A 27,444-nucleotide genomic window follows, 5' to 3' on the forward strand; every position below is an offset into this window, starting at 1 on the left:
TTAGAATTTCAGTACTTAAACTTACCACAGCAATGTATGGACAGCCACACTTACCACAAGGCAATGCTATGCGGCTAAATGGAAAATATTTGTTATATACTGTAAGAAACAAAAAATCAACCCACTCAATGCAAAAGTACAAAAACAATTACTTACTTATTGCATTTGCAAACCACAGGGTTGGACTGTACTTCAATTAGATTACACCGGACGGCTATTGCAGTCCATTAGCAAAATGGACAACATTTGTCATTATTTAAAATACCTGTTATCAAAGCTTTTATGGAGGGACTTAAAAGAATCCTTCCTCTCAGACGTCCACCTTCACCAGCATGGAACTGAAACATCGTACTAACAAGAATTATGGGGCCTCCATTTGAACCACTCCACTCTTGTCAATTGCAATATTTATTCAGGAAACTCACCTTTTTAATTGCCATTACTTCACTTGGAGTCAGGGAAATTCAGGCACTAATCCTCGAGGAACCTTTCTTCCTACTTCATAGGGACAAGTTACTACTTAGAACAAACCGTAAATTCCTTTCAAAAGTGGTTTCCAACTTCCCTATTAATCAATCAATAGAATTACCTGTTTTCTTTCTGCAACCAAATTCAGTTGTAGAGAAAGCTTTACATACATTAGATGTTAAAAGAGCTCTAATGTATTATATTGGCAGGACCAAAACATGCAGAAAGACAAAGCAAATATGTATTGCCTTCACACCTCCTCACATAGGAAAGACAATTTCTGAATCTGGAATTTCAAGCTGGATAGTCAAATGCATGCAAACCTGCAATGCTAAAGCTAAAGGGCCTTTACCTGCTCCACCTAAAGCTCACTCCAGTAGGAAAGTATGGGCTTATATGGCTTTTTTTAGGGAACAATCCTATTGCTGATCTTTGCAAAGCAGCAACATGGTCCACTCCACACACATTCACATAACATTATTGTGTGGCTGTTTTTGCACGTCAACAAGCCAATGTTGGCTAAGCTGTTCTAAAAACTCTCTTTCATACAACTGCAACCCACACAGGTTAACCAATGCGTAGGGAGAGGGACTGGCTCAGGGGTTAGAGGCAGCAGACCCGGAAGCTGAGATCGGTCCTGGACCAGGGTTCAATTCCCCGCCTCGGCGGGTCTTGGGCTAAAAATTCCACGGACTCGATAATTCTCGCCCCGGTGCCTCCTCGACTTACGGGTTCACACTCTGCGACTCTGGGCAATAGCTTGCTTAATCTCCACAACGGCCCCTCGCGGCGGGATGCCTGACTTTCACCTTGTGGATACCCTGCTATCTCACAGGGGAATACCAGGACGGGTTCCCTAAGCAAGCGCCGGGACACCCACTGCGGGTAGCTGTGCGCTATATAAGCTCAACTACATCTACATCTACATCTACATCTTTACAGTGTATGCAAAGCATGTTTATCTACAGCACACATGCCTCGAACCGATTATGTTAGCCTGTATACATCTGTTCTTCGCTTGTAGTGGTGTAGGTTCACATGCTCCATCCCTCCCTAAAAAGCCCGCGTAGGTTACAGTTTATATACTTGATATACTTACACCATATTACTGCACGAACATCATATTACTGATACTTAGTACTACTCCATTCTCGCCTATCTACAGTAAAAAAATCTGGAAATGGAGTCGATGGCCATGTGCAATATCACCAAGAAAGAGTCCCAGCCTCATGACTCGGAACACGTCGTGGAACAAAAATAACTTGTAATCATCCGAGCCCAACACTATATGGCCTACTTTATGCAAAGCATGTGAATCTACAGCACTACTTGCCAGGAACAGCTGCTTACACGGTAAGTAACATAATCCATTCTTTCATGTGGCATACCTGCCATCATGGCAGGTACAAACACTTCCTAGGGACTTCTGTCACATAAGTTTCTAGTCCCAGCGATTTGGGAGCATTATGTTTATTTTGGCAAAAGTGCAAAAGCCAAACTATCTGAGGAAGCGAGAGATATAGCCATTCTAATACAGGTACATTTCTAGTGTCAGACTGTGCAGAAAGAGTCAAACCGCCTTTTGCTTGATTTTTAACTTGCACTCAACTAGTTACTAATGCACTGTGGTGAGCTTTGCTCTGACCAGTTAATTATTACATTAATCAGAGATATGTGACTGAAGGTGCAGGTTCCATCTTAGAACCTGTATTTTTTATGTAATTAACGTGCAGTGGTCTCTACCATTTTGTCTTTAATTTGATCAGTACATTGTCAGAGGGTGGCTGTCCAACTTGGAAAATCAATACAAAGAAGAGGGTGTCTGTTCCTATGGAAAAGAAACCAAGTATAATGTGGAGTGTAGGTGGAAATTCTTCAGTTGGGGGAGGGTCTTCCTAACCGGAAGTTTAAGGAACGGGCAGAGAGGGGCAGGTCTTGCACGCGACTCCGTGCCTAAACATTGTCTGACCATAGTTGTTACACACTTCTCTGCCACAATCCATGGCGTTTGGAAATAGACAACTATAGGGTTGGATTTCATTTACTCATTTCGGGACCTCTATACCAGATACAGTTTACCACTGAATGTCCCATGATATAAACATAAAAAATAAATAGAAAATGCAGGGGTTCTTCCCTCTTTATCTCTCCACATGCAAACCAGCCCTGGTGCAGGGTAGAAGTCACTCCTTTTTCCTGTTCTTTTGGTCCTGAAGAAACATCCCGGATACCTTCTGGACCAACAGGCATGAAACATGTTGACATTTAAATAATACTTTAAGTGTGGAAACTGTCCCGGCCAGTTACACACCAGAGACAGCCTTTTTGCACTTTCATTTTCAACGCTGCCAAGGAATATATAATTAATTATATATTAAAGCTTGTTTTGAGACTCCTTAGGTAGTTGTAACAACAGTTCTTTTCACATCCACTTTACCCTAGATTCACAGAGCCTCACGCACTCATACGGCTTCAAGAGAAGATCTCCGCCAAAGAGCCCTTTAGTGGGGCCCTTGGGGCATTGCAGCAACATCCCCATGAGCAGCTAAGCCCTGTGATGAAGCATGACACCATCTCGGTGTGTGAGGGCTCTATCTTCCATTTAGGAAGACCCTCACCCTAACAGAGGAATTTCCACCTACACTTCAAACTAGACTTTTTCTTTTCCTTTGTAACAGACTCACCCTTCTTTGAAGAATTGATACATAACCTCGATGGGAGAATGGGTTCTGGACCTTCATCTACCTTCTTGTCACCCCCTTTTCTACTGATTGACGGGTAGGAAAATTACCAGTTAGGCTTAGTTGTCCTCCTTCAGTGCTGAATGCACGTTTGTTCTCAACACTCTGATGGGCGATCACCAAGTGGAGGAGTCCTACAAATGTTTGCAGAGGAGTGAACAAAAAAAATTCTAAATCACCACGAAGTAAGACTACAGAACAAAAATTCACAATTTAACTATACCTCTTAAACATTTTTGACCTGCAGGGCAGAAGTAAGACTAATGTCAAGAGATCAAGAGAATAAGATAAAAGAACTTTCAGATGGCACACCAAGGATTCATTACTGTGCAGAAAGCAAAGAGGAAAATTGTCCAACTGCAAGAATATTATTCATTTTTCAGAAAAAGTACCTGGATCCAAATATAGGCCTGTGTTCATATGTCAATTCATAGTACTAATGGAGCACTTTTTTGGTTTCATTTACTCTGGTTTTGTGTTCTGTCTTTTGGTATTTTTTTCCTGCTTTTTTTCTATAACCTGTTATCCTAAAAATAATCAACCTACAAACATTCGTACTTGTGATGCCATAATGTTGTGAGAAAATGTAATACAATTTTTTTAAAATAATGTAAAACAGTATTTAAGTTAATGCCCCGTAATCTTTCATTCTTTCATTTGTCTTTTGTTTAGGTGTACTGGCACTCCAGTGCACATATAATGGGTGAAGCAATGGAGCGCACCTATGGTGGTTGTTTGTGTTATGGGCCACCAATCGAAAATGGATTCTATTATGACATGTTCCTCGATGATGGGTACGTTCTTAAATCTTCCTTAATCAATATTTAGTACTTTGGCAAATATGCTTGCATTGGTCATTCCTGAAGCTTATTTTTGTGTGATTTGAAGTTCTTTTTAAAAAACAAAAATTATATTCTATGGGTTTTTCTGCGTGTCTCAGGCAAGTCATAGTTCAACGCAAAAGCAATTATAATAGTCAGCTTTGCATTGCTACAGGTTGTCTGAGTTCTATGAAATATCAAACGCCTGGAGAGGTTCTTTTTGGATAATCCACCAAAATGGCTACCTACTAAACTGAATATTTATTACTCTCCAATAGCTTTTAAGGAGTTGGATTTGCCATCTTATACCTACTCTGTCGTTGAACAGCTCTTTGCGCTCCATTCTACTCAACATGCTGTGGGCTCCCTTGTATTTCTGTGCTCTTTGAACCCACAATGAAAAAATTCCTAGCTAATGTAAAGGAAAGTTTCAATTCTATTGAGGATTAGGCTGCTTGTCTCTCTCCACTTTTATTACAATTAGCTACTCCGGCAGCCATTTTAGAAAATGTGTAAAGTTCATAAAAAACTACATTTCCCATTAAAACTAGGGAATAACATCAAAAGAGGTCATCCAATCAACTTTCCTTTACCTTAGCTAGGACATTTTTCATTCTATGTCAGGACTAGAAGGCGAGGAGTAGGCTAGTTCAAAGCTTATCCACCACCACGCTTGCCAGAGAGGGAACCGGTCAAAAGTAAAAGGTCTTAAAGATGTCGTTGTTTGACCAGTCTGCTGTGTTACGAATATCTTCAAGGCGAGCTCCTAGACAAAATGCTTTTGAGGCCATGGCCCCTCTGACTGAGTGTGCTCCCACCTGACTCATCTGGCAATCGTAGGGGACAAAACTTCTTTGTGAGGTTTGTGAGTACAATTAGCAGTTGTTTCTCACCATGAGGGCGGAGTTCTTCAGTCACAATTTCATAAGCCTTAATAGTGCGAGCTATATATAATTTAGGATTTGCTCCTAAAGCTGGATAAGAAACAGTTGTAGAATTACATTTTTTCCTGCGATTAATATGAAACAAGACCACTTCCGGGGTAAACACTATACCTGTGCTATCCAGGGATCGGACATCTGAAACTCTGCAACAGGATAACAGACACGGAAGCATTGCCAACTTTGCTGACAGTTGTTTTCAGGACCGATATTTATTATGAGGCCAAGATTGAAATAAGGATAGGACCTTGTTAACATCCCATAGCGATGTGTATTTGGGTTCAGGAGGAACTGAGAGTCTGATATCTCTTAACAGTTTCCTGACCAGCAGATGTTTCCTGGCTGGGTGACCCTCCACGGGCAAGTATCCTGCTGAAATCGCTGCTCTGTAAGTAATAGATCGATATGCGAAGCCCTGGGAAGCCATGCTCGCTAGAAAGTTTATCACGTGGACAACGTCCGCCCCTAACGGATCAATTTGATGTTGATGACACCAAAACACCCATCACGACCAGGTGGAATTGTATCGTCTGTTTGTATTGTCTGCCCAGGCCTTAGCGAGCAAGGTGGAAGCTTCTGCCGAAAGGCCTGGGACTTGCCAACATCGCCTGTAACCCTCCAGGCCATGAGACGAAGAGACCCAGCTATGAGCAATGGATGAGGATTGTCTTGGGGATCCCTGAGAAGATCCGGAAACAGGGGTAGAGGGATTGGAAAATTCCAAGAAAGTTCCATCAACACTGGATACAAGACTTGAGATCTCCAAATTGGGTTTATCACTACCACGTCTGCCTGCGTACTTGTGCCATCAACCTCATGACGAAGGGGGGAAAGGCATAAGGTTGTTCCTTGCTCCAATCCTGTAGGAAGTTGTCCAAGGCTGTCGCCTGTAGATCTGGCCTCCAGCTGCTATGCCTGTCGAGCTGGAAGTACAGTCAGGATGAGAACAGGTCCTTGGAGAAGGGACCCCACCTGTTCTGGATTTGTCGAAAGATCTGTGGGTTCAATTTCCACAGGCTTCCATCTCTCCAATGGCGAGAGTGCCATTCGTCTTCTTGATTGGAGCTCCCAGGAAGATGCTCCGCTGACAAGGAGATTTGATTGGCTAGACAAAACTCCCAAAGGTTTCCGGCTAGGGCCGACAGTGTCTTTGACCTCGTCCCTCCTAGGTGATTGACGTAGCGTACTGCTGCCACATTGTCCATTTTAACGGAACACTACACCTTCTGTTTGGTCCAACAGCGAATCGTGAAGGATCCTGCCAACAACTCCAAGCAGTTGATGTGTAGAGAGAGTTCGATAGAGGACCATTTTCTGCTTGTGGAATAGTCCCCAGAACCGCTAGTGTCGGACTTGATTATGAGGTCGGGTGGGGAGACGAAAATCGCCCTGCCATTCCCGGCTTCCATGTGGCCTAGCCACCAACTCATCTCTTCTTTTGCTTCGGGTGAGAAAGGAATCCTCTGTGAATATGACAGGCCTTTAAGAAATTGCTCGATTTTCAAACGTTGACGGGTCCTGTAATGGAGAGAACCTGTGAAAATCGTCTGGATAGAGGACGACCGAAGTCCTAGTATCTTTTCCAATTGCCAAAGTGACATGTGGGATTTGGATATTGTCCTCCGCAATATGTGTCGAATTGTGGACAGTTTCCTCGCTGGTAGACTGAGAGTCGCCTCGGTTGCATTCACCACGAAGCCCAAAAATTCCATCGACTGAGATAGGACCAGAGCTGATTTACTTCACTTTATTACGAACCCTAAGGATTCTAGCAGATCTATTGCCGTCTGCAAATGCTTGGAAAGTCGAGTTGGGCATTGATCCATAAGCAGGATATCTTCGAGGTAAACAATAAATCTTATCCCTCGAGCCCGTAAATGTTCGATGACCGGCCTCATCAGCTTGGTGAAGCATCATGGAGCTGAGGAGAGACTGAACAGAAGGGTGGTGAATTTGAACAGCTGGGCCTCCCAGCAGAACTGTAGGAAGTGTCTGTGTGGGGGAAAGATAGGAACCGTCAGATAAGCGTCCTTCAAATCCAAGTGGACCATCCAATCGGATATCTGGAGCAGGTCTCGTAGGAGGTGGATACCCTCCATTTTGAAATGACGATAAAGTAGCCAAGAGTTGAACTCTTTGAGGTTGATGACCGTGCGCTGTTCGCCGCCCATCTTTTCCACTTAGAAGATGTTGCTGATGAAGCCACAGGGTGAATCTCTGACCCAACTATTGCCCTTTCTGCAAAAGGCTGTCTATTTCCTGGCACACCAGTGTTCTCTCCTCGGGTAGAAAGGTCAAATGAGTGGGTGGCTGGGATTTGGTCTGGGTTCATTAAGATTTGATGTGAAACCCTCCACCATCTGCAGTACCCATGCATCTGAGAACAGTTTTCTCCAGTTCGATTGGAAAAAGGGCCAACAGCCCCCCAATGGAAATCCTCACTGAGTTCTGTATTCTCACCTTGATTATTGCTGAAGTTGCCTCTTTGGCCACCTCTGCACGCACGACGACAAGGGTAGGACTTGGTTTGGTAGAAATTGCCAAACTCGCCAGGGTCCTGCCATTGGCCGCGTCTTGAGTCGCCACCTTTGGGGGCTACTTGGAACGGGCTGCCTTGTCTGGCTGCGACAAAAACATGAGGGGTAAAAATTATTATTATTTTTTGTTATAAACTAGTTCTCCCTTTATTTAAACATAAGTTTTAATTATGATCGGTGACCTACCATTTTCTGCTTTGTCTGGAAGAAGGATTTTTGACGCCACAACTCGACTGTAACACAGCGACGCACCATTTTTATATTATATTATTTTATATTACGGGGGATTATTAGCAAAACATCCCGTCGCTGCTCATGCCTTTATTTTTTATTTAACGATTTTTCCCAATAAAGACAATTAGATCATCCTGAGATCCACACTTGTACACAATACACCACAACGTGTTATTACATGTCGTACCGATACCCCAAGTACATATATAGTAGGATAATAACGGTACAACAAATACATCATTACTGCATTGTAGTGGGCTCTGGGCCACTTTGCGAGCTCACTGAAGTCTGTTCTGATAGGTACAGCTTAAACGGGTGCCAAATGTCAAGAGGGCGGGAGGCGGGGGCTTGCAACTGGGAGTACAGTTCAGAATTGGTGTTGCAATGGGTCATGCTGTACAATCAGCCCTTTACAGTAGGGGAGTGTTTGCTGCCCCAAAATATAGCAACTTCTCTCTATATAGCAACAGTACAATGGCACAGAAATGACGGCAGGATTTGGGGAGGTCCCCGACATATCCCAATAGGGCCAAGAGGGGGGAGGGAGGGATGGGACGGTCTAACATTGATGATATTGCTTCGAACATTTTACCCCAAAACTGGGCTTCCTTGGGAAAGGTTCATGCCATATGGCAAAATCTGTCATGGAAGTCTTGCAGCGAGGGCAAGCGTGGGGCTTGGTAGGGTCCATAATGTGTACCATGCATGGTGTGACATATGCCCGCCGAAGGAATTTAAAATGTAACGGTTTGTGCCTATAATTAAAAGAGATCTTACGCGTTTGTTCACAACAATATTGCCACTGAGTGTCTGGTAGCGCGATGGCCCAGGCTGCGGTCCCATGTCTGCCTCAGTTTCAAGTCCCTGAGGGGGGAGGGGGGAAGAACAGATATGGCGTCTTTATACATTTTAGACATTAAGTGTTCGCCACTAACGTCGTTAATGAGGAGAGATAATGGGGGGAACTCCAGCCATTCTACGGGGTAAGTCGGGACTGTTGACCTGAATGCACTCAATAACCGGTGGCAACAAGCTCCGCCGCTGGTGCATTTTGGGAGAAAGTACCTGCGAGAGTTTTGCGGCAGAGGTGTGCCACGAGCTGGGAGCTGCGAGCCGGAGGAGCTGAGGGGTGGGGGAGCAGAAGCCTCGAGCAGAGGACCAGCAGCGGCGAAGGGGCCGCGGGGTCAAAAAGAGCAAGAGCGGTCTGCCTGGGAGACATCTCCCCCCCCCCCGCCGGCCGTCACCGCACGCAGTTTGTCGGCCCTGGAGGGCAGCAAGCGGAGGAGGTGAGCGAGCCCAGAGGGCTCAGAGAGACCGCGAACGAGCAGGAGATCCAGCAGCAGAGGCAAGCGGAAGTAGCGGAGTGGACCGGAGCTGAGGTGAGCTAGCCGCGAGTGAGACATTACGGTCCTGCGGCTCGCCACCCTCTCCCGTCCCCCTCCCGCGGACCACCCCTGCAGTGGCATTGGTACCAACCCCCTCCTACGGCGTGACCAGCCGCTTGTGACTGCCCTGGTGTGATTTCACCTTACCTACCCTCGCTGCCTCGCATCAGCTGCCCAGAAGCTACAAAGCTGCCCCTGTACCCACCTGGCTGGCTGTTTGGCAGCTCGGGGGTTCGGCGCCGAGTGTATTGCAGCGGACCAGCTGAGAGCAGAGAGAGGTGACCTTTGGAGCAGGGGCAGGTAGGAGATAATAAGGAAAATAAGGAAAAGGCAAAGGGCAGCGAGCAGCGGACCGCGAAGCAGAGGATGTAACACACGCTCACATAAAAAAATCCATAATTATCCAAATTGTCGTCACTCCAGTTCTTCAGCACCCCCTCCCAGGAATTCACACACAGAATGGTTGTGTGACAAGTGCGACCTACGGCAGAGCGTAGAATCTTAGAGGCCCATAGGCAGGACGCAAGAGACAGAAGTGGAGTAGGAGCCGGCCCAGGAGCAGTTTTGTGCAAACTCACTTGTCTAAATTTGGAAAACCGCTGCAAAGCTACTTCAAAAACAGAATTGTCTAACCAGGACTATCACAGACATTTTCTGTACCAAGGAATATCACTGGACCGGTCTGGCCCAGGACCCGCGGAATCTTGAAGAGTTAATTTCGACCTGTTTTTAACTGCGCAGGGGGGCCTACCGCGTCATTTCCCACATAATTGAATTGCTCCAGCAAGTGACTTACTGGCACTTGGTGTTCCACGGCCCCGGTTGCTGTAGTTTCCTCTGCCCTCCTGTTGGTTTCCCCCTGCCGCCGCAGCCGTTGCAACACCTGGCGCGGCCGCAGTAGGGGGGCAACTACACTGGCCAGGGTTCTTTGCAGCAGACAGCTGGTCACTCCTCTTCCGCGCCCGGAGGCGCATAAATATCAAGCTGACCCCCAGCGTAGCGGGAAGCACCGGGCTAAGGAGACGCGAGAGACGAGAGAGTGCAGATAGGCTGAGTGCAAGCGCTGCTTTACGGTAGTTGATTTAGACTACCCAGATAGAGGAATGACAAAAAAAGGTGAATCAAAAAGCAGCCAGCAATTAGAAAATGGCCACGCAAAGTAATTAGATCAGTTCAAAGCTTCACCCAGAATTTTAAGGAGCACAAAGTTTGTAGATCAAGATAAAAAGCCCTGTTTGAAATCGCCATCAGGCGGTCTCATTACACAATTTCTGGTGAAACTTACGCCTAACCCAAAGACCACCTTAGATATGCCAGTGCAACAAGAAGGCATGAGCAGCGACGGGATGGACAACAGTTCAGGGAATCGGCCCCTTCAAAAGCTGCCAAACACACAAACACAATGCGAAAGTTCTGGAAGCACAAGCTTAGAAAGACGACGCTCGCGCTCCTGTTCAGGGCTGGGACATTTATCTGACCCAATAAGCGACAACCCGCACTAATCTGCAGAAAGACAGAGCAAGTTACAATTGCCCAAATACATTGCCAGGACCAATCGATTCTTCACTCCCCGGAGCAGAGGCCATTGTCACTAAAACCAGGCTCTGGGCTAAGAAACTTAGGTGTGCCAGAGCAGCTGCAAAATTTGGGTTGTCTATCCCCAATATTCCTCCAAAATGTGGAATCCAAGATTCAAAGTACATTAGAGCGGACTCCAACTTTTTACAGAAGCTCTAATGAGGACCAATGCTCTCCCTCCCTTACACCAAGTCCCCAAAGCCAAAAGCACCAGGAGAGTAGTGCCAGCTTGGATCAAGGTGCATCCCCTCCCGGAGAAACAGTGCAAAACATGGCCAGGTCACTGCTCTGGCAATCAAAGAAAATGGAGTTACAAATTGATCTTCTAGCAACTATCGCGCTGCGTCTAGTGGAGCTAAACAACAAGGTGGAACTCCTGGAGAAAAAGCTGAGTGACATCCAGAATAACAGCACAGGCACCTGCTCGTGCGCAGCACTCATGGACACATGGGCAACACTGCCAGAAATTCTTAAAGGGATGGTGGAAGCACTAAAAATTCAAACAGGAACTTCAAGCAATAAGGATAGCTCCAGTCCAGCTTTAAACCTTGAAAATCAGCCAGGTACAGCAGGAGGAGGAAACTCGGGGCATTCAGTATTCAACTCGGAGGCACAAGACTCCTCGACATCGAACAAAGTCTCTAGTAGTCCGGACAGATGCAAATCCAACAGCAGTCATTCTTCCTCGGAAAAACATTCAGAAGACGACAACCTCGACCAGACAAGTAAGAGATCCCGCTGTCAAGGAGGGCCAAGAAAAAGCTAAAGAAACAGGAAAAAAAAGCTAAGTCAGCAAAAACACGCGCCCTCCTTTTACCAACTCATTTTCAAAAACTACAAAGTACCATAGAAACAAGACGCCTCTTTCCGATCTTTACAAAAAGTCAACCTTCAAATAACTCATTAGGCACAGCCTCACCCCCCACGGGGAAGACAGATCTGAGGGATAGTTACAAACAGCCAACCCCCCATACAGAGGGTGTTCAAAGCCCAACCGGCACGGTAATTAGAGCTCAACCACCCCCGGAATTAAACAACAAAATGAGAGAGCATAGAAAACCAGGGGGAGCATGCAAGGATCAAGCACCAGAGAACTGGGCTAGTACAACTAAGGGACTCCTCGCCCATGGGGGTCAGAAAATGAGCGACCAAGTAGAACAGCCATCTCAAAGTTTGGCCCAGCAGTCAGTCCTAGGCCAATGGACCCATGGCATTAGACGCAAAACAAGCGGTAGCGAAGGAGAACTAAATGATAAGAACAAAGCAAACCAAACCAGTAAAACAACATATGAGGTGATTCTAACCCCCAGATATTACATCAAAGGCAACCATGAAATTTTAAACAGGGGCAATTTACTCAGGCTTTTTAAGCACATAACATCTCTTACGGAAATACAATCAAACAATTTAGTCTGGGTTAAATTCTTAAGTCTAACTAGCGACTCTCATGGAGAATCAACCTCAATTGGATTGAGCCGACAGGCTCAAGTGGGGCTCACAACTGATGAAATAGCAATGATGGCCGCCTGGGGAATTGATATAGCATTTCCCATACCTGAGAAATATCCACATGTTTTAGCATTAAACTCCCCAATAAAGGAGGTCTACTCGGTGTTAAAGGGGACGTCAGGCAAACAAACAGGGAAAAGTGCGGCCATGGACCCGAGACTTTACAACGCCTATAAGATAATAAGCTCAGCAGAGCAAAGGGCAGTGTTCCATGTGGAACCAAATAACATCGCAAGGCAAAAAACGTTGATGGGTTCGGGAGACATGAGCCATCGACGGCATACCTAATAAAAACAAGGGAGCCAGATACTGGAATAAGAACCAAAAATGGGGGAATAATACTCTCCTGTCCATCTTATCATGGAATGTCGCAGGGTTAAAAAGAATGCTTAATTGTAAAGCAGCAATCTTGTACCTTCGAGAAAACGACATACTTTGTCTACAAGAGACATGGGCTACTGAACCTCTAATTCTCTCAGGGTACTACGAGATTCACACTGCAGCAATAAAAAGTAATATCTTCGGGAGAGCAGCAGGTGGGCTTTCAATCTACATTAACCATAACCGTAAAATAGAGGTAAACTCAATAGAAACGAACTCTGCGAATCTCCAAGCAGTCTTGATCTCCGGTCTCAAAAGTAACAATAACGCAATTCGTTTGTTGATAATCAATTGTTACATAAACCCCGCCACAAGGCAAAAAAAGCAAGTAATAAAATTATTATCCAAAAAAATGGACCATCTGATAAACAAATATGCCTCTCACTTTCCAATCTTTGCAGGGGATATGAACATCAGGGGGCTAGGAGATGAAACGAGGGACACTTCAAGCATAACAGAATTGGCGCCTCTATATCAGCTGTCGTTTGAGCATAACATGGTCTCCACCCATGCTTCCATGAAAGCAGTGGACCCTCAATGGCGTCCCTTGCCCACCTTCAAGAACAAGTCAACAATCGATTATATCTTTATCGTAAAGAAACTTGTAACATATTTCAAGGACTTTAAGGTGGGAGACAGGGAAGAAAGCGATCACAATCCACTGAGGGTCACTTTTGATATAAATGGGAAAACCGCAAAACACCCAGGAACATTGGGCACCTCAACTGAGGAAGAGCACCACACAGTATTGAATAGAATAAAGTGGACCATAAAATCAAGCCCAATGCTCATGGAGTGGGTTATCCATAAAGAGCAGTGCCAAACAATGGCTCCTCCCACGGAACACTGGAAGGATCTATTTCTGGAATTAAAATCGGTCCTAGGACAGGTCAGGGGGAACCTGAAAACTCAAGGCCTTCACCCGCAAAACCACCTATTACAGCTAAACCCCATGGACTTAGAGCAAACCAAACGGAGCCTCTCTAAAGCATTGAAGGCGAGAAGAAAAGGAGTGACAGTGCGGAAATAAAAACCCTACCAAGTGAACACAGGAAAAAATATGGGAAATCCGAACCAAAAAAATTGAGACAGAGTGGCTGAAAATATTTAATATGCTCAAAGAAAATGGCCACGTCCTCCGATTCTGGAGACACATCAGACAATTAAGCCACACCGACCAAAGCAAAGAAAACGGCGTGGCAGCCACGGAGTGGGTCAAGTACGCAAAACAATTGTATACAACAGATCAGGTAATGAGGGTCACGCAAGAACAACAAAATTCATTAGACTATGAAGATGAGGAGAAGTGTTTGTTCATAAACACAAGAGAGATAATCAACTTAATCAAGAAAATGAGGATAGACAGCGCACCGGGCCCCAACGGAGTCCCAGCGGCTGTGTTCAAAGAGGCATACGGATTCTGAGCAGACCAGCTAACCCCACTCTTTAAGCATGCCTTTGAAACGGCCTCCATTCCAACATCGTGGAAAGGCTCAATACTCTGCCCCATATATAAAAAAGGAGACCGTACAAAACCTGAAAACTATCGGCTTGTGGCCTTGCTAGACATCGAAGCAAAGGCATATGCTAGAGTGCTGTTGAAGGAATTAGAAAGCTGGGCGGAGGAGCACAACATCCTTCCACTTTTTCAAACTGGATTCAGACCACAATGTTCCACAGTAGATAATATCATAGCACTGGGATACTTGTCCAGACGTGCGACTCAGCCCGCTCAACCTCCTTTGTTTTGCTGTTTTGTGGACTACAGCGCAGCATTTGATCGAGTAGACCGTGGCATATTATGGAGTAAACTCACCAATTGGGGCATCCCCGAAAAGCTGTTTAAGGCAATAAGATCTCTATACGATGGGACCTGGGTACGGATTAAGACCAGTCAAACGTTGCTGACCAACAAGGTCCTAACAAATAACGGCCTTAAACAAGGGTGTGTACTTGCACCGCTTCTGTTCAACATCTACACATCCGACCTGGGTCAAGCATTGGAGGGGGCAAACTTAGTCATTCCAAAGCTGGGGAATGTGCGGCTCCAAATACTTCAGTACGCTGACGACCTTGTAATTTTGGATCATACCAGGATGGGCTTACAGAAAGCCCTAGACGCGCTATACAGGTTTAATCAAAAGAATAATTTATTGGTAAACCAGGAGAAGACCAAGATTCTTATCTTCGGGAAGTACCATCGAAAGCATATAGCCCAATGGCGCCTGGGTGACCAGAAAATTAGATCTTGCAAAAATTATAACTATCTGGGCCTCAGGCTAACGGAGGGGGCAAAGTCAACAGCTCACTTGAAGCATCTAAGAAGTAAAGGGGCAGGAATCACCTGCAGTCTAGGAAGCCTCAATCGAAAATTACACAGTCCATCCACGGAATCTATCTTGAAAGTCTTAAAAGCAAAAATAGTGCCCTCAGTAAATTATGGCCATTTAATCTTCCCCGGAGCCATTACCAGCTTTTATATGAGTTTTCAAATTGCCGCATATAAGAAAGTGCTGGGCATCCCACCACAGGCCAGGAGAGCCAGAGTAAGGCTGGAGCTGGGGCTCTCCCGCCCCGACATCTCTTGCCTGGGAGACACAATAAAATATTACATTAGCACCTTGCGAGCCCCAGCAACAGCATTGAAAGCACAAATTAAAACAATCTTCGAAGAAAGCGGATCCCCATGGCAAGCGCAACTGGCAGTAGCCAATCAATTGCTGGAAATAGAGGTGCAAAACCTGGCCAATACGAATATTTCAATTCCAGCATGGAAAAGAGCAGTGAACCGACAGGTAAAGCAAAAATCATTCGCAAGAGATCTCGTTAGTCTGCATCATCACCCAAATCTCTCCTCACTGGATGCTTCCTATAAAGTGGGAAAAGCACAGCCCTATCTTGAGCAAGCTCTATCGGTTCAAACTCGAAAAAAGATCACTTACATGAGGCTCCTGGCATTACCCATACTGGAGTTCAATCAAAGCTGGGCCCATGTGAATAAATCAGTAGCTTGCAGACTTTGTGATTACCATCAGGAATCCTGGTAGCATTTGTTGTGTTGCTGCCCAAAACTAGCCAGTGAGAGGCATCGTTTGGTCATTCCAATCTGCAGAGCTCAGGGCCTCAACCGATGCTGCGAAATTTCGGACCTGTGTTTTTCGTCTACAACAAGTCAAACAGTAGCACGGCTGGGGAAATTCATAGACCTAATTCGTATAGGACTGTCCGCCAATACAGAGCCGCAAAAAAAGAAAACTGTAGGTTTGGAAGGAGGGGAGAGGTGTCATATCTCCCATTTAAAAAAAATTAAAATAATTAATGCACCTTGTTTGTAAACTGTATAGCTAGAATATGACATTTTACTGAAGGTTTAATGTTGAACTGACTGGAGTAAAAAATTAGGGAATATAACTTATGTCGTTTTTTAGATAACTATTTTTATATTGTCAGCATATTGTAATGATTTTAAATAATCGAACAATAAAAGCTTTTTCAACCGGTGGAGAATGAAGTGGTCTAGAATGGTGGCGTCTGAGAAGCGCGTGACCTCGGAGCGTGAGAAAATAGGATTGTTCGGGAAAAGAGCCCCAAATATTTCCAAGTTAAATTTCAACAGTGTACTCTGCACTACGGCCTCCTTGGTGATGGGGATCCAAAGATTCCCAGCCAGAGGAAGAGATGGAGAATAAAGCAGTGTAGCTCTGGGGATGCGCGTCAACTGTTTCCATGCCCAGCTAGTTGTAGAAAGAGTCTGTAAGTCCTGTAGATCTCGTGGAATCCCAACTGGTAATAGCGCTGAAAGAGGAGTAGGGAGGGCAAGGTCTGCCTCCAGCCTGATGTACGGAATTCGTGCGTCAACATGAAACCAGTGTTGTTCAAAACGACACTGCGCGATCAAATAATAAATACGGAAGTTTGGAACCCTGAATCCCCCGCGTTCAAAAGGCAGAGTGAGAGCGTCCTAGCAGACCCTGGGCTGGCCTTCCGCCCCCCCCATACCTGTGGCAGAAGATGAGAGCGAAGAGACGAGAAGAAGCTCCCGTACAGTGGAATAGGGATATTGTGAAACAGTTATAAAAATTGTGGGAGCACGACCATTTTGACAAGAGCCATTCTGCCAGCCATAGCTAAGGGAAGTTTCAACCAGCGGTCGATGCTACCGGAGAGTTTGAGCAAGGCAGGCCCAGAATTAAGTTGAACAATTTGTGATTGGTCTCTATGAATATGCATGCCAAGGTACTTGAGTGAATCATCACACCATTTGAAGGGGAACTCAGAGGTATGGTTGCAACGGGCATCTGTCAGAGGAAATACCTCAGACTTCTCCCAGTTAATTTGCAATCCCGACAGGGTGCCAAATCAGGTGAATACACAGAGGATCGGGTCTAAATTGTCATCTGGTTGCCTAACATAAAGAATGATGTCTTCCGCATAAAGAGTAAGCAATAGGGACCCGTGTTAAATTGAATTCCCCTATGTTGGTGTTTCTCCAAAAGTTGATATACAAGGGGATCCAAGGCAAGTATAAAAAGAAGGGGCGGAGAGGGGGCAGCCTTGCCGGGTTCCTCTGGACAATTTAAAGGGGGGAGAGTGTGAGCCGTTGGACCGGTGTATAAGGAAATCACCAGAGTAGCCCTAAAATAGGGTCACTCCAGTGAGTCAAAAGACTTCTCGCTGCAGCCGGAAGAGAGGGGTTGACACGGTGAAGAGTGGCAAATAAAGTGCGTAAATTCAGCGCAGTGGACCGTCGAGAAATGAAGCCAGCTTGTGCAGGTGAAATCATCCTAACAACAATCAGGGAGAGACTGTTGGCTAACATTTTTGCTATAATTTTGTAATCAAAATTCAGCAGCTAGAGTGGCCGGTAAGATCCACATTGCAATGAGTCCTTGCTGGCTTTGGGAACAACTGCTTCACAAAGTGTGGGGGGCAGCTCACCGCGCTCAATGGCCTCCTGAAACATTTCAATGATATGCGGTGCGAGGGTTTTATAGAAACATCCAGGGAACCCGTCGAGACAAGGCGCTTTAGAGCCGTCCATGTCTTCAATTTATTTATTTATAACGTTTTTTTATAGTGCGAACAAGATCCCGAAGGATATCGGAGCGCTTTACAATATGATGGGAGGGAGAACATAAATGCAATATTAACATCCAGGAGAGAGAGAAAGAGAGAGAAAAAAAAGACTGTAATGGTTGCAGAATGCGGGACAATTGTGCCCAGGAGGGTAATACAATAAGCAGGTGTACACGCGCAACGAGGGGGAGGGGGCACAGAGTACATTAAAGAAGAGCTGTTACAAATGGAGGTATCATGATAGTGGGAACAATGACAACGAGCAAGTGAGCCTATCCATCTTAAGGTAAGAATTTGTTCATTAGGAATCGTTTAGCTTCCAATTTGAAAGCCTTCGTTGAAGAGATTCTCCATAATTCCGGTGGAAGAGAGTACCAAATCTTTGGGGCAGCGCCGGAGAAAGCTCGTGACAAGTTCTTTTTTGTTAAGGATGTGTTAAACAGCTTGAAGCACTTCGTCAAACGTGAATGGTTCAGCGAGAAATTCCCTGTATGGTCGTTCCAGCCATACCATGGCTATCTCATTGAGACAAGCGATACGGTGAGCCGGGTTAGGGTCAACTCTGGTTTTATAGAGGCCCTGATAGTATGTGAACACCCTCTCAATAATACCTTTACAATCAGTATTCAGTTTGCCCCGAGAGCCAGACTGTGTGGTAATGTACGAGGGCCCACGGTTGGGGTGAATCAATCTAGCTAGAGTACGTCCTGGACGTTCCTCCTCACCATATCATCGGCTATGGCATACAAAAACGGGGCTTTCGTCTCAGCCGCTTCCTGAAATCCAGTCAGCAGCACTACTCTTCGTCTAATGCCGGGTGTGGAGCGACTAGCTTCCTAGGCAGCGTCCAGGGCAAACCACTGGGTCTCAATCCCTGCCAATGTGTGGCAGAGGTCCTTCAAAATGCCTACTCTTTTGGAAATACATATCCCCCTAATGTAGGCTATAAACGCACCCCATAGCACAGCCTTCGAGTCCACGGAGTAGAGTGTGACCTATGGACTTTCACTTAATATGGCTCCCTCTAGCCAGCCACACGAGCTGACGAGCTCAGGTTACGCACCTAAGCGCCGTTAGAGGTACCAGACCCGATAATACTTGGCAGCCTGCACAGCAAACCCCGAAAAACTGCCTATACTCTGCTGATGAAGGACCATAATCCTGAAACACCGGTGTCCAGAGTTGGCCTGCAACTTTGCCTTTACACTTCAGAATCTACGAAAAGCGCACACGCTTCAAAGAACTGCATTTACCATGATGCTCAAGGGGTATACCCGCTGGTGGGTGGAGTAGAGTGCGACCTATGGACTTTCTCCACGGAGTTCCTAGTAAGCTCAAAATACTCCTCAACAGCAGTATGCAATTCTTCCTTGAAAACCGTGTCTCGCAAGGTCATCTCAGGAAATCGCCACTGCCCAATCCTGTCCTCAGCCTCCGGGATCTGCAGCCCAAGCTCCACAGGGGAATGGTCCAAGAGTATGCATGGGTGGTGGGAAACTGAATGCTACCAGGTGGCCAGGTCAGGGGTGAGTAATCAGTAGTCCAGGCGTTGTGTGGGGCAGAATAATGCGTGTATGCAATTGTCGCTGAATGCAGGTGTCGCCATGCATCTGAGAGGTGAAAGGCATCAAGCAGTGATGTAAGGGTTCGTCTGGCCCAGGGCTTAGTCAACGGTGATTGCGGTGCTGTCCAACTGGGGATTAAGCCGAATATTTAGGTCAACCCCCAGGATTATGTGATCGGCCCCCATGATGTCAATGCGTGAATGTAGCTCAGGGAAAAACTCTGGGCTGTCTACATTGAGCGCATATACATTAACCAGGAGTATTGTGCTGCTGAGGAGCCTTCCCTTTACCAGGATATATCTACCTTCCAGGTCCAAGTATACTGCCACTGTTCGGAATGAGATCAGTTTATGCACCAGAATCGAAACTCCCCTTGAGTAAGTACTGTACCCTGTGAAGATCCTGTTGGGGCCTCAACTAGCGACATAGCTTGGAGAGGAGTGAGGGGGGAGGTGCGTCTCCTGGAGAAATGCTACATCAGTCTGGTGGCACTGCAAATAATGCAGCACTTCACTTTCTTGTGGTTGCGTGTATCTTTAAGGCCTGAACATTCCAAGCTAGCAGGGTGATGTTCTCAGTGTGGTGTGTAATACATGACATTAATACAGGTCTGAGCACTTATAAATAGGAAAGACAATCTTGCACAATTAATGTTTAGATCAAATAAGGAAACGCAGATCAGTAACCTACAACAGTCAACACCCCCCCACCCCCCCTTCATCCCCATACCCATTAAGTAGGGGAAAGTCACAAACCCAAATGTAAGCATGGCAAACAATGCAATAGACAAACCATACATTTCAAAGCAGGTGCAACAAGCACAGGGGAGGAGGCAACGCTCCAAGCAGTCCCCGGGCGTACAAAACGGTCATTTATAGAAATTGTAAAGGCACTTAACCAGCGGCTCCAGTAACCTCTTTAAGAGTAGCAAATCGAGAACAAGAGAGTCTGTCCATATCGATTCGTTGAAGCTATCTGTGTGCAGAGTACAGTTTGCCACTGGCGCTAGAATCAGGAAGGTGAGGGGAGCGATCCGGTGTGAGTGACCTCCGATGCTGGGATTTATTTGACCGGTGTATAAGAAGCTCCTGCACCTCAGCTGGGGAGTAGAAGGTCTTGGATCTCCCGTCTATATCCATGTTCACACGCACTGGGTAGCGCATCTCATATCTGAGACCAACTTTACGGAGGGCAACCTTGACCGCCACAAACTTTCAACGGGCCTCCTGAACCATTACGGTGAAGTCCGGATAGGTAGACTGAGGAGACTAGCCAGTCCAGAGAACCACGCTGCCGGGCCAAGCGCAATGCAGTGTCCCTATCCCTGAAATTAAGGGGCCTCGCCATGATCAGAGGTGGGGGTGAAGGAGTCTCGTGCAAACAAATCCCTTAGCAGGCCCTCCACAAACCCATCCAACTGCCCGGTGTTTGTGTATTCCGGAATACCCACAATTCGTATGTTGTTGCGCCTACCCCTGGCCTCCAAGTCCTCATTCTTCATAGCAGTAGTCTTAAGCACCCTCTCCATTCTTTCCAGGCTTTTGAGTCGTCTGTAAAAAGCCATATTCCAGATCGGACACTCTCCCCTCCACAGTGTCCCAAGTGAGCGTCGTGCTTATCAAGCATCGCCCCCATTGTGTTGAGGCTCCTATCCAGGGCATCAAACCTCATGTCCAGGGCCTTAACTCCAGCCCGCAGTTATTCCATAAGGGCCTCATTACCGTGCACAGTTAGTAGGGGAGGACCTTCCGAGTCACCTTTCTCCGCCATAGTGTCGCCAGGGGGGACAGCACTGCTTGCTGCCTTCTCGAACTGCAGCTTCTTTTGCTTCGGGTTCACCTTTCCCATGGCAATGGGAGCTGTACGGGGGGACAACTGGGTAAGCAGGAGGAGGGCTTCAAAGAGTAGCACGGAACAGTAGGCTGGGAACGGGCCAGCAAGTTCGTTAATTGTCTAGAGACACGGGGGCATCCGGTCAAGGACGCTGCCAGATAGAGAGGGAGAATGCAACAAGGTCCGTGCTCGGCGCCCAACGCCCTGTGGTCAGCCAATCAGGGCGTAATGAAACTTCGCTGTGAGGCTGCGGCTTCGCAGTGTGAGTGCGCAAGTCACCAAAGTGTACCAGGAGGGGGAACCATGACTCTGACCAGTAGGCAAGCAAGTGGAGTGGCGGGGCAGAGGCGTTGTCCAAATAGGGGCTAGGGGACCCCCACCACGAAATGACCGAGCGGCCGGACCCCAGGCTTACCCTTGGACCCTGTCACCTCCGGAGCGGGACTCTCCACACTGGGCAGCTCGCACTCACTGCTCCCGGCCTAACCAACCACTCCAAAGGACACTGAGTGCCGGTCCCATGCACGGCAGAACTGCCAACCTAAATGAGGGACTATTGCGCTTCTTCATGCCCAGAGATGTGGAACTCCGGCTGGCTGATGAACGAATCGAGGGCCTGGCTCCGTCCGATCTCAGCAAGCTGCAGGGGGCTAGTGAGCGTCACCACCGGCAGAAGAAGGTCACACAGCAAGCCCCAGAAGGAGGACATACAGAAAGCCTCCAGAAGGCGATCCCCTGTCACACCAGGCCTCGGGGGGGCCGCGAGCGTCTCTCTCCCGTTCACGATCGCCGCCTCGGCCGTGGACCGCAGCTCAGGCGGTCCCTGCCCCCCCGCCCATCAGCCGGAGGCACCAGACAAGAACGCCGCTGTCCTCACCCGCCCGCAGCGCGACTCAGCGGGGGCACCGCTGGCAGCGCCGCACACCTCCCCCAGCCCCGGGGGAGTCCTGGACGTGGGCTCAGCGACGGGTGAAGGCGGCCCAGATACCTTGCAGAGGAGCACCCGTCTCAGGCGCGGTGGGCCGCCATTTTGAAGGGCCCGGACCGACAGAGTGGAGAAGACAGCCCGATGTAGTGGTGGGTCCGCTCCACTCTCATGAGGGATCAGGACAGAGCAGACAATGCGGGGGGTCCAGCAGCTTTATCCTGAAGGTATGCTGCAGCTAAAGACGGGCGGATGCCAGGCGGATGAGGAAGGGGGTCCGGAGCATTCTTAGAGTGCGTCCGCCATCTTGACGCCTCAGGCCACGCCCCCTCGGGATCAATCTTAATGAGGAGTTATCTTTGCCTCTCCTTAGAGATCCCGCAGTTCGTGTTTCCTAGAAGTATGATGGCCCATTGAGCATAGTTAGAAAGTACCTCTGGGGATATGAGGGACCCGGAGGCTTTGGCGTCCTCCGCCATATCCATGATCTTTGCCAGGGGGCCGGCAACATCCAGGAGTTTATCCTGGCATGAACGCCAGGAACGACAATGCCTTTTAGGACACTAGCTAAACTGCCGGCAGGTGACGCACTCTCCTCGGAAGAGGAGAGGGAAGAAGGGAGATTAGAGACCCTACTTCAGTCCCCAACTAAGTTGGATTCGGTAATAGACTAACGGCCCAGAGTCGATCAATGCATTTTTTTCATCGCTACATGATTATGAATTAAGCCATGTCGCTACTCAGGTTAGTCAAGTAATCTAGTTACCCATGATTCGTTATCAAATTAAATAAATAAGTGCGGCACAAATGAACAGTACAATATGCTTCCTCTTCGCAATATCCTAATGTTTAGATTTTTCTGCATGACTGTCAACTCATCTTTTTCTTCCACTGAGAGAACTCTTTTTTATGTTTCTATGTCTTTTAAAGAGGCCAATCGATGTATTACCTCTGTAAGTACTACATATTCTGTAAAACCAATACTTATTATCTTCTAAATGACATTTCAACATAATATATGTATTTTGAATCTATTCGATTTAGATCCTTATCTTCTATTGGAAATATCTCTCTTGGGAATCCCAGTTATCTTCAGATTCTTTGACTAGTTAGTTACCAAAATCTTCGACCCTGAGCCTATGTGGTGCACATGCCTATCAAGATATAAATACACTGACTTATCTGGATTTAGGAACTTCTGCTCTCTCCTAACTTTTGGATTGTGTCCACACTTCCTCACAACTATTTGCTTCACCACCCAGTGACGTACTTTGTTTAATTCAGTTTGAGTTATTCCGGCGGGTGTATCTGTGTGTGTGTGTGTGTGTGTGTGTGTGTGTGTGTGTGCAGATATATATATTCCAAACGACAGAGCCCCTGTATCCAGGGACCAAACAAAAGCCCACCAGCCAGTTAGTAACATCCAATTCTTTCAATTGCGGAGGGTTACAGCATGACCTTCTTCAGACCCTTTCGGGCCTTGATCATATGCATCATGTAACCTCGTTTGTTCGTCTCTTTTAAATCCACATGCAACAAGGAAGAAGGACTACTGGTAATGTCCTTTTATACTATTTCAAACTTTAGTAGTTCCTCCTCCTTTGTGGTGCTATGCTCATAGTGAGTATCTTATTCATGCTTTACTTTTTCATGTCATTTCATCTGAGGTTATTTCATTGCATTTGTTCATTTTCTTTTAGTTACTTGTTTCTAGTGATAAAACTTTAGCAGTTCGTTTCCATCACGCTGTGGTCATAGTAGATCTTTCATTTCATTTTCCACATTATCCTTGCATCCCAGGTTCACTTCGTAACTCCATTCACTGTTTATTGTTCTTTGGACCACAGTACCCATCATGCCTTTCGACAGTTAGTTGCACTTATTTCATGGATTGTGTTACTGAATTAATCACAGTATCCATTTATCCTGCTCTTTCACATGTAGTTTTTAAAAAATAGTTTGTTTTCACACTTATTCGTTTTTCAGCTCCCGGCATGGACGGAGGAAATTCCTCCATCAATCCTAGCTGCAACAGTGCTTCCTATAATCAATATATATATACATATATATTGACCTTTCTGCATGAAAGTTTGTCAAAAAGTGTCACAGTGGGTACTATTGATTGGGAAAGTTTGGGGGTAATCTGTGCAATGGGGACCAATCCTATGTTCATATCAAAAGTTCCTTTGGCTTTCCATTTGCATGAGCCCATAGTACTGAGAACATTCTTTTTTAATCCCCAAACCATGGCAGAAAAATCTTTACTTATATTGGGCGTTAAAAGATGGATTAAGTTCTACTTGCACAGAACTCTACATTTTCGGAAAGCGTATCTGTTAGTCGTCGCATATGGAAACCTTTGTAAGGGCTTCCTAATTTCCGAACAAAGCATGGCCAGATGGATCGCAGCAGCTATCCAGTTCTGTCACAGACTAGCCGGAAAACCGCTAAAGAGTAAAGTTATTCTGCCAGGGCTTTCTCTAACATCACAGCTCTCTTTGCTAGTGTGCCTATTCAACAAGTATGTTGAGCGGCGACACAGACCAGCAGGCACACCTTCACATAGCATTATTGTCTAGATTCCTCTGAGAAGAGTGATGTGGCTGTGGGACAAGCTGCGTTGCGCTATTTAGCTCAATGAGGTGAGCCATGTCTAAATGCATTTCCCACCATCTGCTAAATGCAGATTAAGTTATTAATTCTATGTGTTTTAACTGCTTACTATTCTGATTCACGCATGTCAATCTATGAAAGATCCAATGCTGGAGAAGAAAATAAGTTACTTAACTGTAAGTGTAATTCTCCTGTATTGGTATCTCTCATAGATTCACATGCAACCCACCCTTCTCCCCATAAAGGCTCTCCTTATTATTTGGGTTTGTTCCTATATCTCACTTGTGCTAGAAATTCTTAGGGCTTGAAGTCTCTTTTGTAAGTGTTTTAGAGGGTTTGGTCATCTGACTGGCTGTACTTTAGGTCTTATTAAATTATGAGGATAAGCTATTGAAGTGAATGTGTTTTTAACATTAACTGCTATATATGTCATTGATTACTCCTTTTTATGGTATCATGAATCTCCTACTGCGACGGCGGGGAATGATTCAAGCATGTAAATCTATAAAAGATAACAATCCTGGAGAACAACAGTTACAGGTAAGTAACTATTTTTCATCAGTTTTGTGTAGGTGGATGTGGCCAGTGGGCACAATTGCTTTTAGTTGTGGGTGTTCTTTGCCCATTGTTTCGAATTGCAATTTCATGTCAAGGTTGTCATTAAGGTTATCTTTGGGTTATCTGTAGTCTGTGTGTTTGATCAATAAAATGGGTTTGTGTAAAGCATTCCAGATATGTGGGCAAATGCATGTTCTGACCTACAGTGGTATCCAGTGAGCTCTCATGATCACTTTCTAGTCTGAGAACAGGACACTATTAAATCTAGCATAGGTCTCTGTTCACTGTAGATTGCATTAGCATGGCTGTGGAATACTTTCCCCGTCTTTGCAGTGGTAGTTCTTCCCAACGTGTTAGCTTGTGTGACATATTTTATTACCCAAGTCGGTGCAATTTCATGATAAAACACATATTAGTTTACATTTTCTGAGACACAAAGTTTAGCAAGTTAGCTTCATACAACTAGTTTCAAACGAGGCAGTAGGTCTATGTATTAATTTATTAGTTATTTTTTCACAGGGGTGTGTCTAGTAATGACTTTTCTTCTTTGGAGAACTTATGTAAGAAAATCATGAAAGAGAAACAGCAATTTGAAAGACTGGAAGTGAAAAAAGAAACTTTACTAGAGATGTTTAAGGTAATTCAGGAAACCACTTAAGACGCTTCTTTAGGCAATACAAATCTGTACTGTTTCTGGCACTCTTTAGGTGTTTGAGAGACTGTTCTATTTCTTGGTTCTACTGTTTTTTTCCCTGTTCTTTTAATTCATTTGGCTATCTTGATGTAGCCCATTGTGTGTTCTAGCTATGTATAAAGCGCCCTAATGCCTCTTAGGTTTTAGCGTGTTACAGTAATGTTTAATTAAAATTGATTAGACATTGATGCTTTGTTCAGTTTGGGGAGTGATAAGAAGTGAGCTGCAAACAGTTTGTCATTGTGGAAACAAATCAATCTGGTTTCTTAATATTGTTTTGTCCATTGACCGCACAGAAAAAAACCCTGCTTGTTTTCATTTCTTGTTAATGGCAGCTGTGTAATATGTCTGTATGCATGTAGAGTTTTAGAGTTTTGTTGCATCTTACTCCTAAAACTCTTGTAGTTGAGACTAAGGACCTGATTTAGAGTTTCGCCGATTGGATACATTGTCACACATGTGACAGATATCCCGCCAATTGTATTACATGTGCCGTGGGATATAATGACCTGGTAATACAGACCACGGGATATCCGTCACGCTTGTAACAGTGTATCCTATCTGCAAAACTCTAATGGCCAGATTACGATGTCGGGTGGACGACATAGCCACGGTCTCGGGACCGGCTGACCTCCGATCTGCGGTCATGACAGCGCAATTACAATGCGACCGCACATAGTACGGTTGCATACTCCCATTTCTCTATGGGAGCTTGTGCTGCAGCTGCAAACTGGCTATAGCACAAGCTCCCATGGAGAAATGGGAGATTCAGTTAATCCCTGCACCACGTGGCAGGCACCTCAACGTGGCGGCACCATAGGTGCCCCCTCGGCCCACAACCGGAGGCCGTGGAGTAATTGAGGGCCCTGCTAGTGGCCGCCAAAGTCGCTTTCTGACGCTTTTCATGTCGGAAAGTCCGACATGGAATGCCTGTTGGAAACTGACATCGTAATCACGGCGGCGGAAACGCCATCCTCAGGGATTACGGTGGGGCCTCTGACTGGCTCCTTGAGTCCATCCGAATCTAGCCGGAACGACTGGCCGGTTTCAATTTCAACCGCTGGCATTGTAATGCAGCAGTCGAAAGTGAACCCGAAGATTTTGGTCGGAAAGCCTTCGACCGACATATAAATATTGCCCTAAATTTGGCACTAAGCATGTTACATTTCATATTCTGATACGGTGTTGAAAAAAGACTGCACCTGTTTCTGTTAATCAAAATGCAGCTTCTACGGCCTGCCTTTCCAAGTTGCAAATTTTTTTTCAGAGGTCATGTAACACGGTTATCAGTATAGCTTGCTGCACAACTGATACATTTTTGTCTTTTTTCAAAGAACAAGTAAGGCAGAGGGAAGGTCTGCAGCTGTGCACTGCTGCTGCAATTAAGTAGAACTCTTATGTCAAATATTAGTCAAATATTAAACTCTGCCGCGTCCCCTCACTGTCCGCACTCGTTCCTCTCTCATACAATTTCCCCTCCATTTTTGTATGATGTTCCTTTTGAGATCTAATATTTGCTCACCCTGCAGGAAAAGGTTCACATGGCTGTTAACTATCTGGTCAGTCTCCAGAGAAGTGTGTGATC

General features: G+C 45.9%; 1 protein-coding gene across 1 annotated transcript in view; it reads left to right on the forward strand.

Moving 5' to 3' along the window:
- Nucleotides 1–27,444, forward strand: part of TARS1 (threonyl-tRNA synthetase 1) — a 174,481-nt gene that overhangs the window by 51,869 nt on the left and 95,168 nt on the right. Inside the window, exons 5-6 of the mRNA XM_078674916.1 lie at nt 3,882–4,003; nt 25,685–25,802. Of these exons, the coding sequence (XP_078531042.1) occupies nt 3,882–4,003; nt 25,685–25,802 (240 nt within the window). The remainder of the gene's footprint in view (nt 1–3,881; nt 4,004–25,684; nt 25,803–27,444) is intronic.

The sequence above is a fragment of the Lissotriton helveticus genome, chromosome 2_1, assembly GCF_964261635.1.
Source record: "Lissotriton helveticus chromosome 2_1, aLisHel1.1, whole genome shotgun sequence".
Classification (NCBI taxonomy): Eukaryota; Metazoa; Chordata; class Amphibia; order Caudata; family Salamandridae; genus Lissotriton; species Lissotriton helveticus.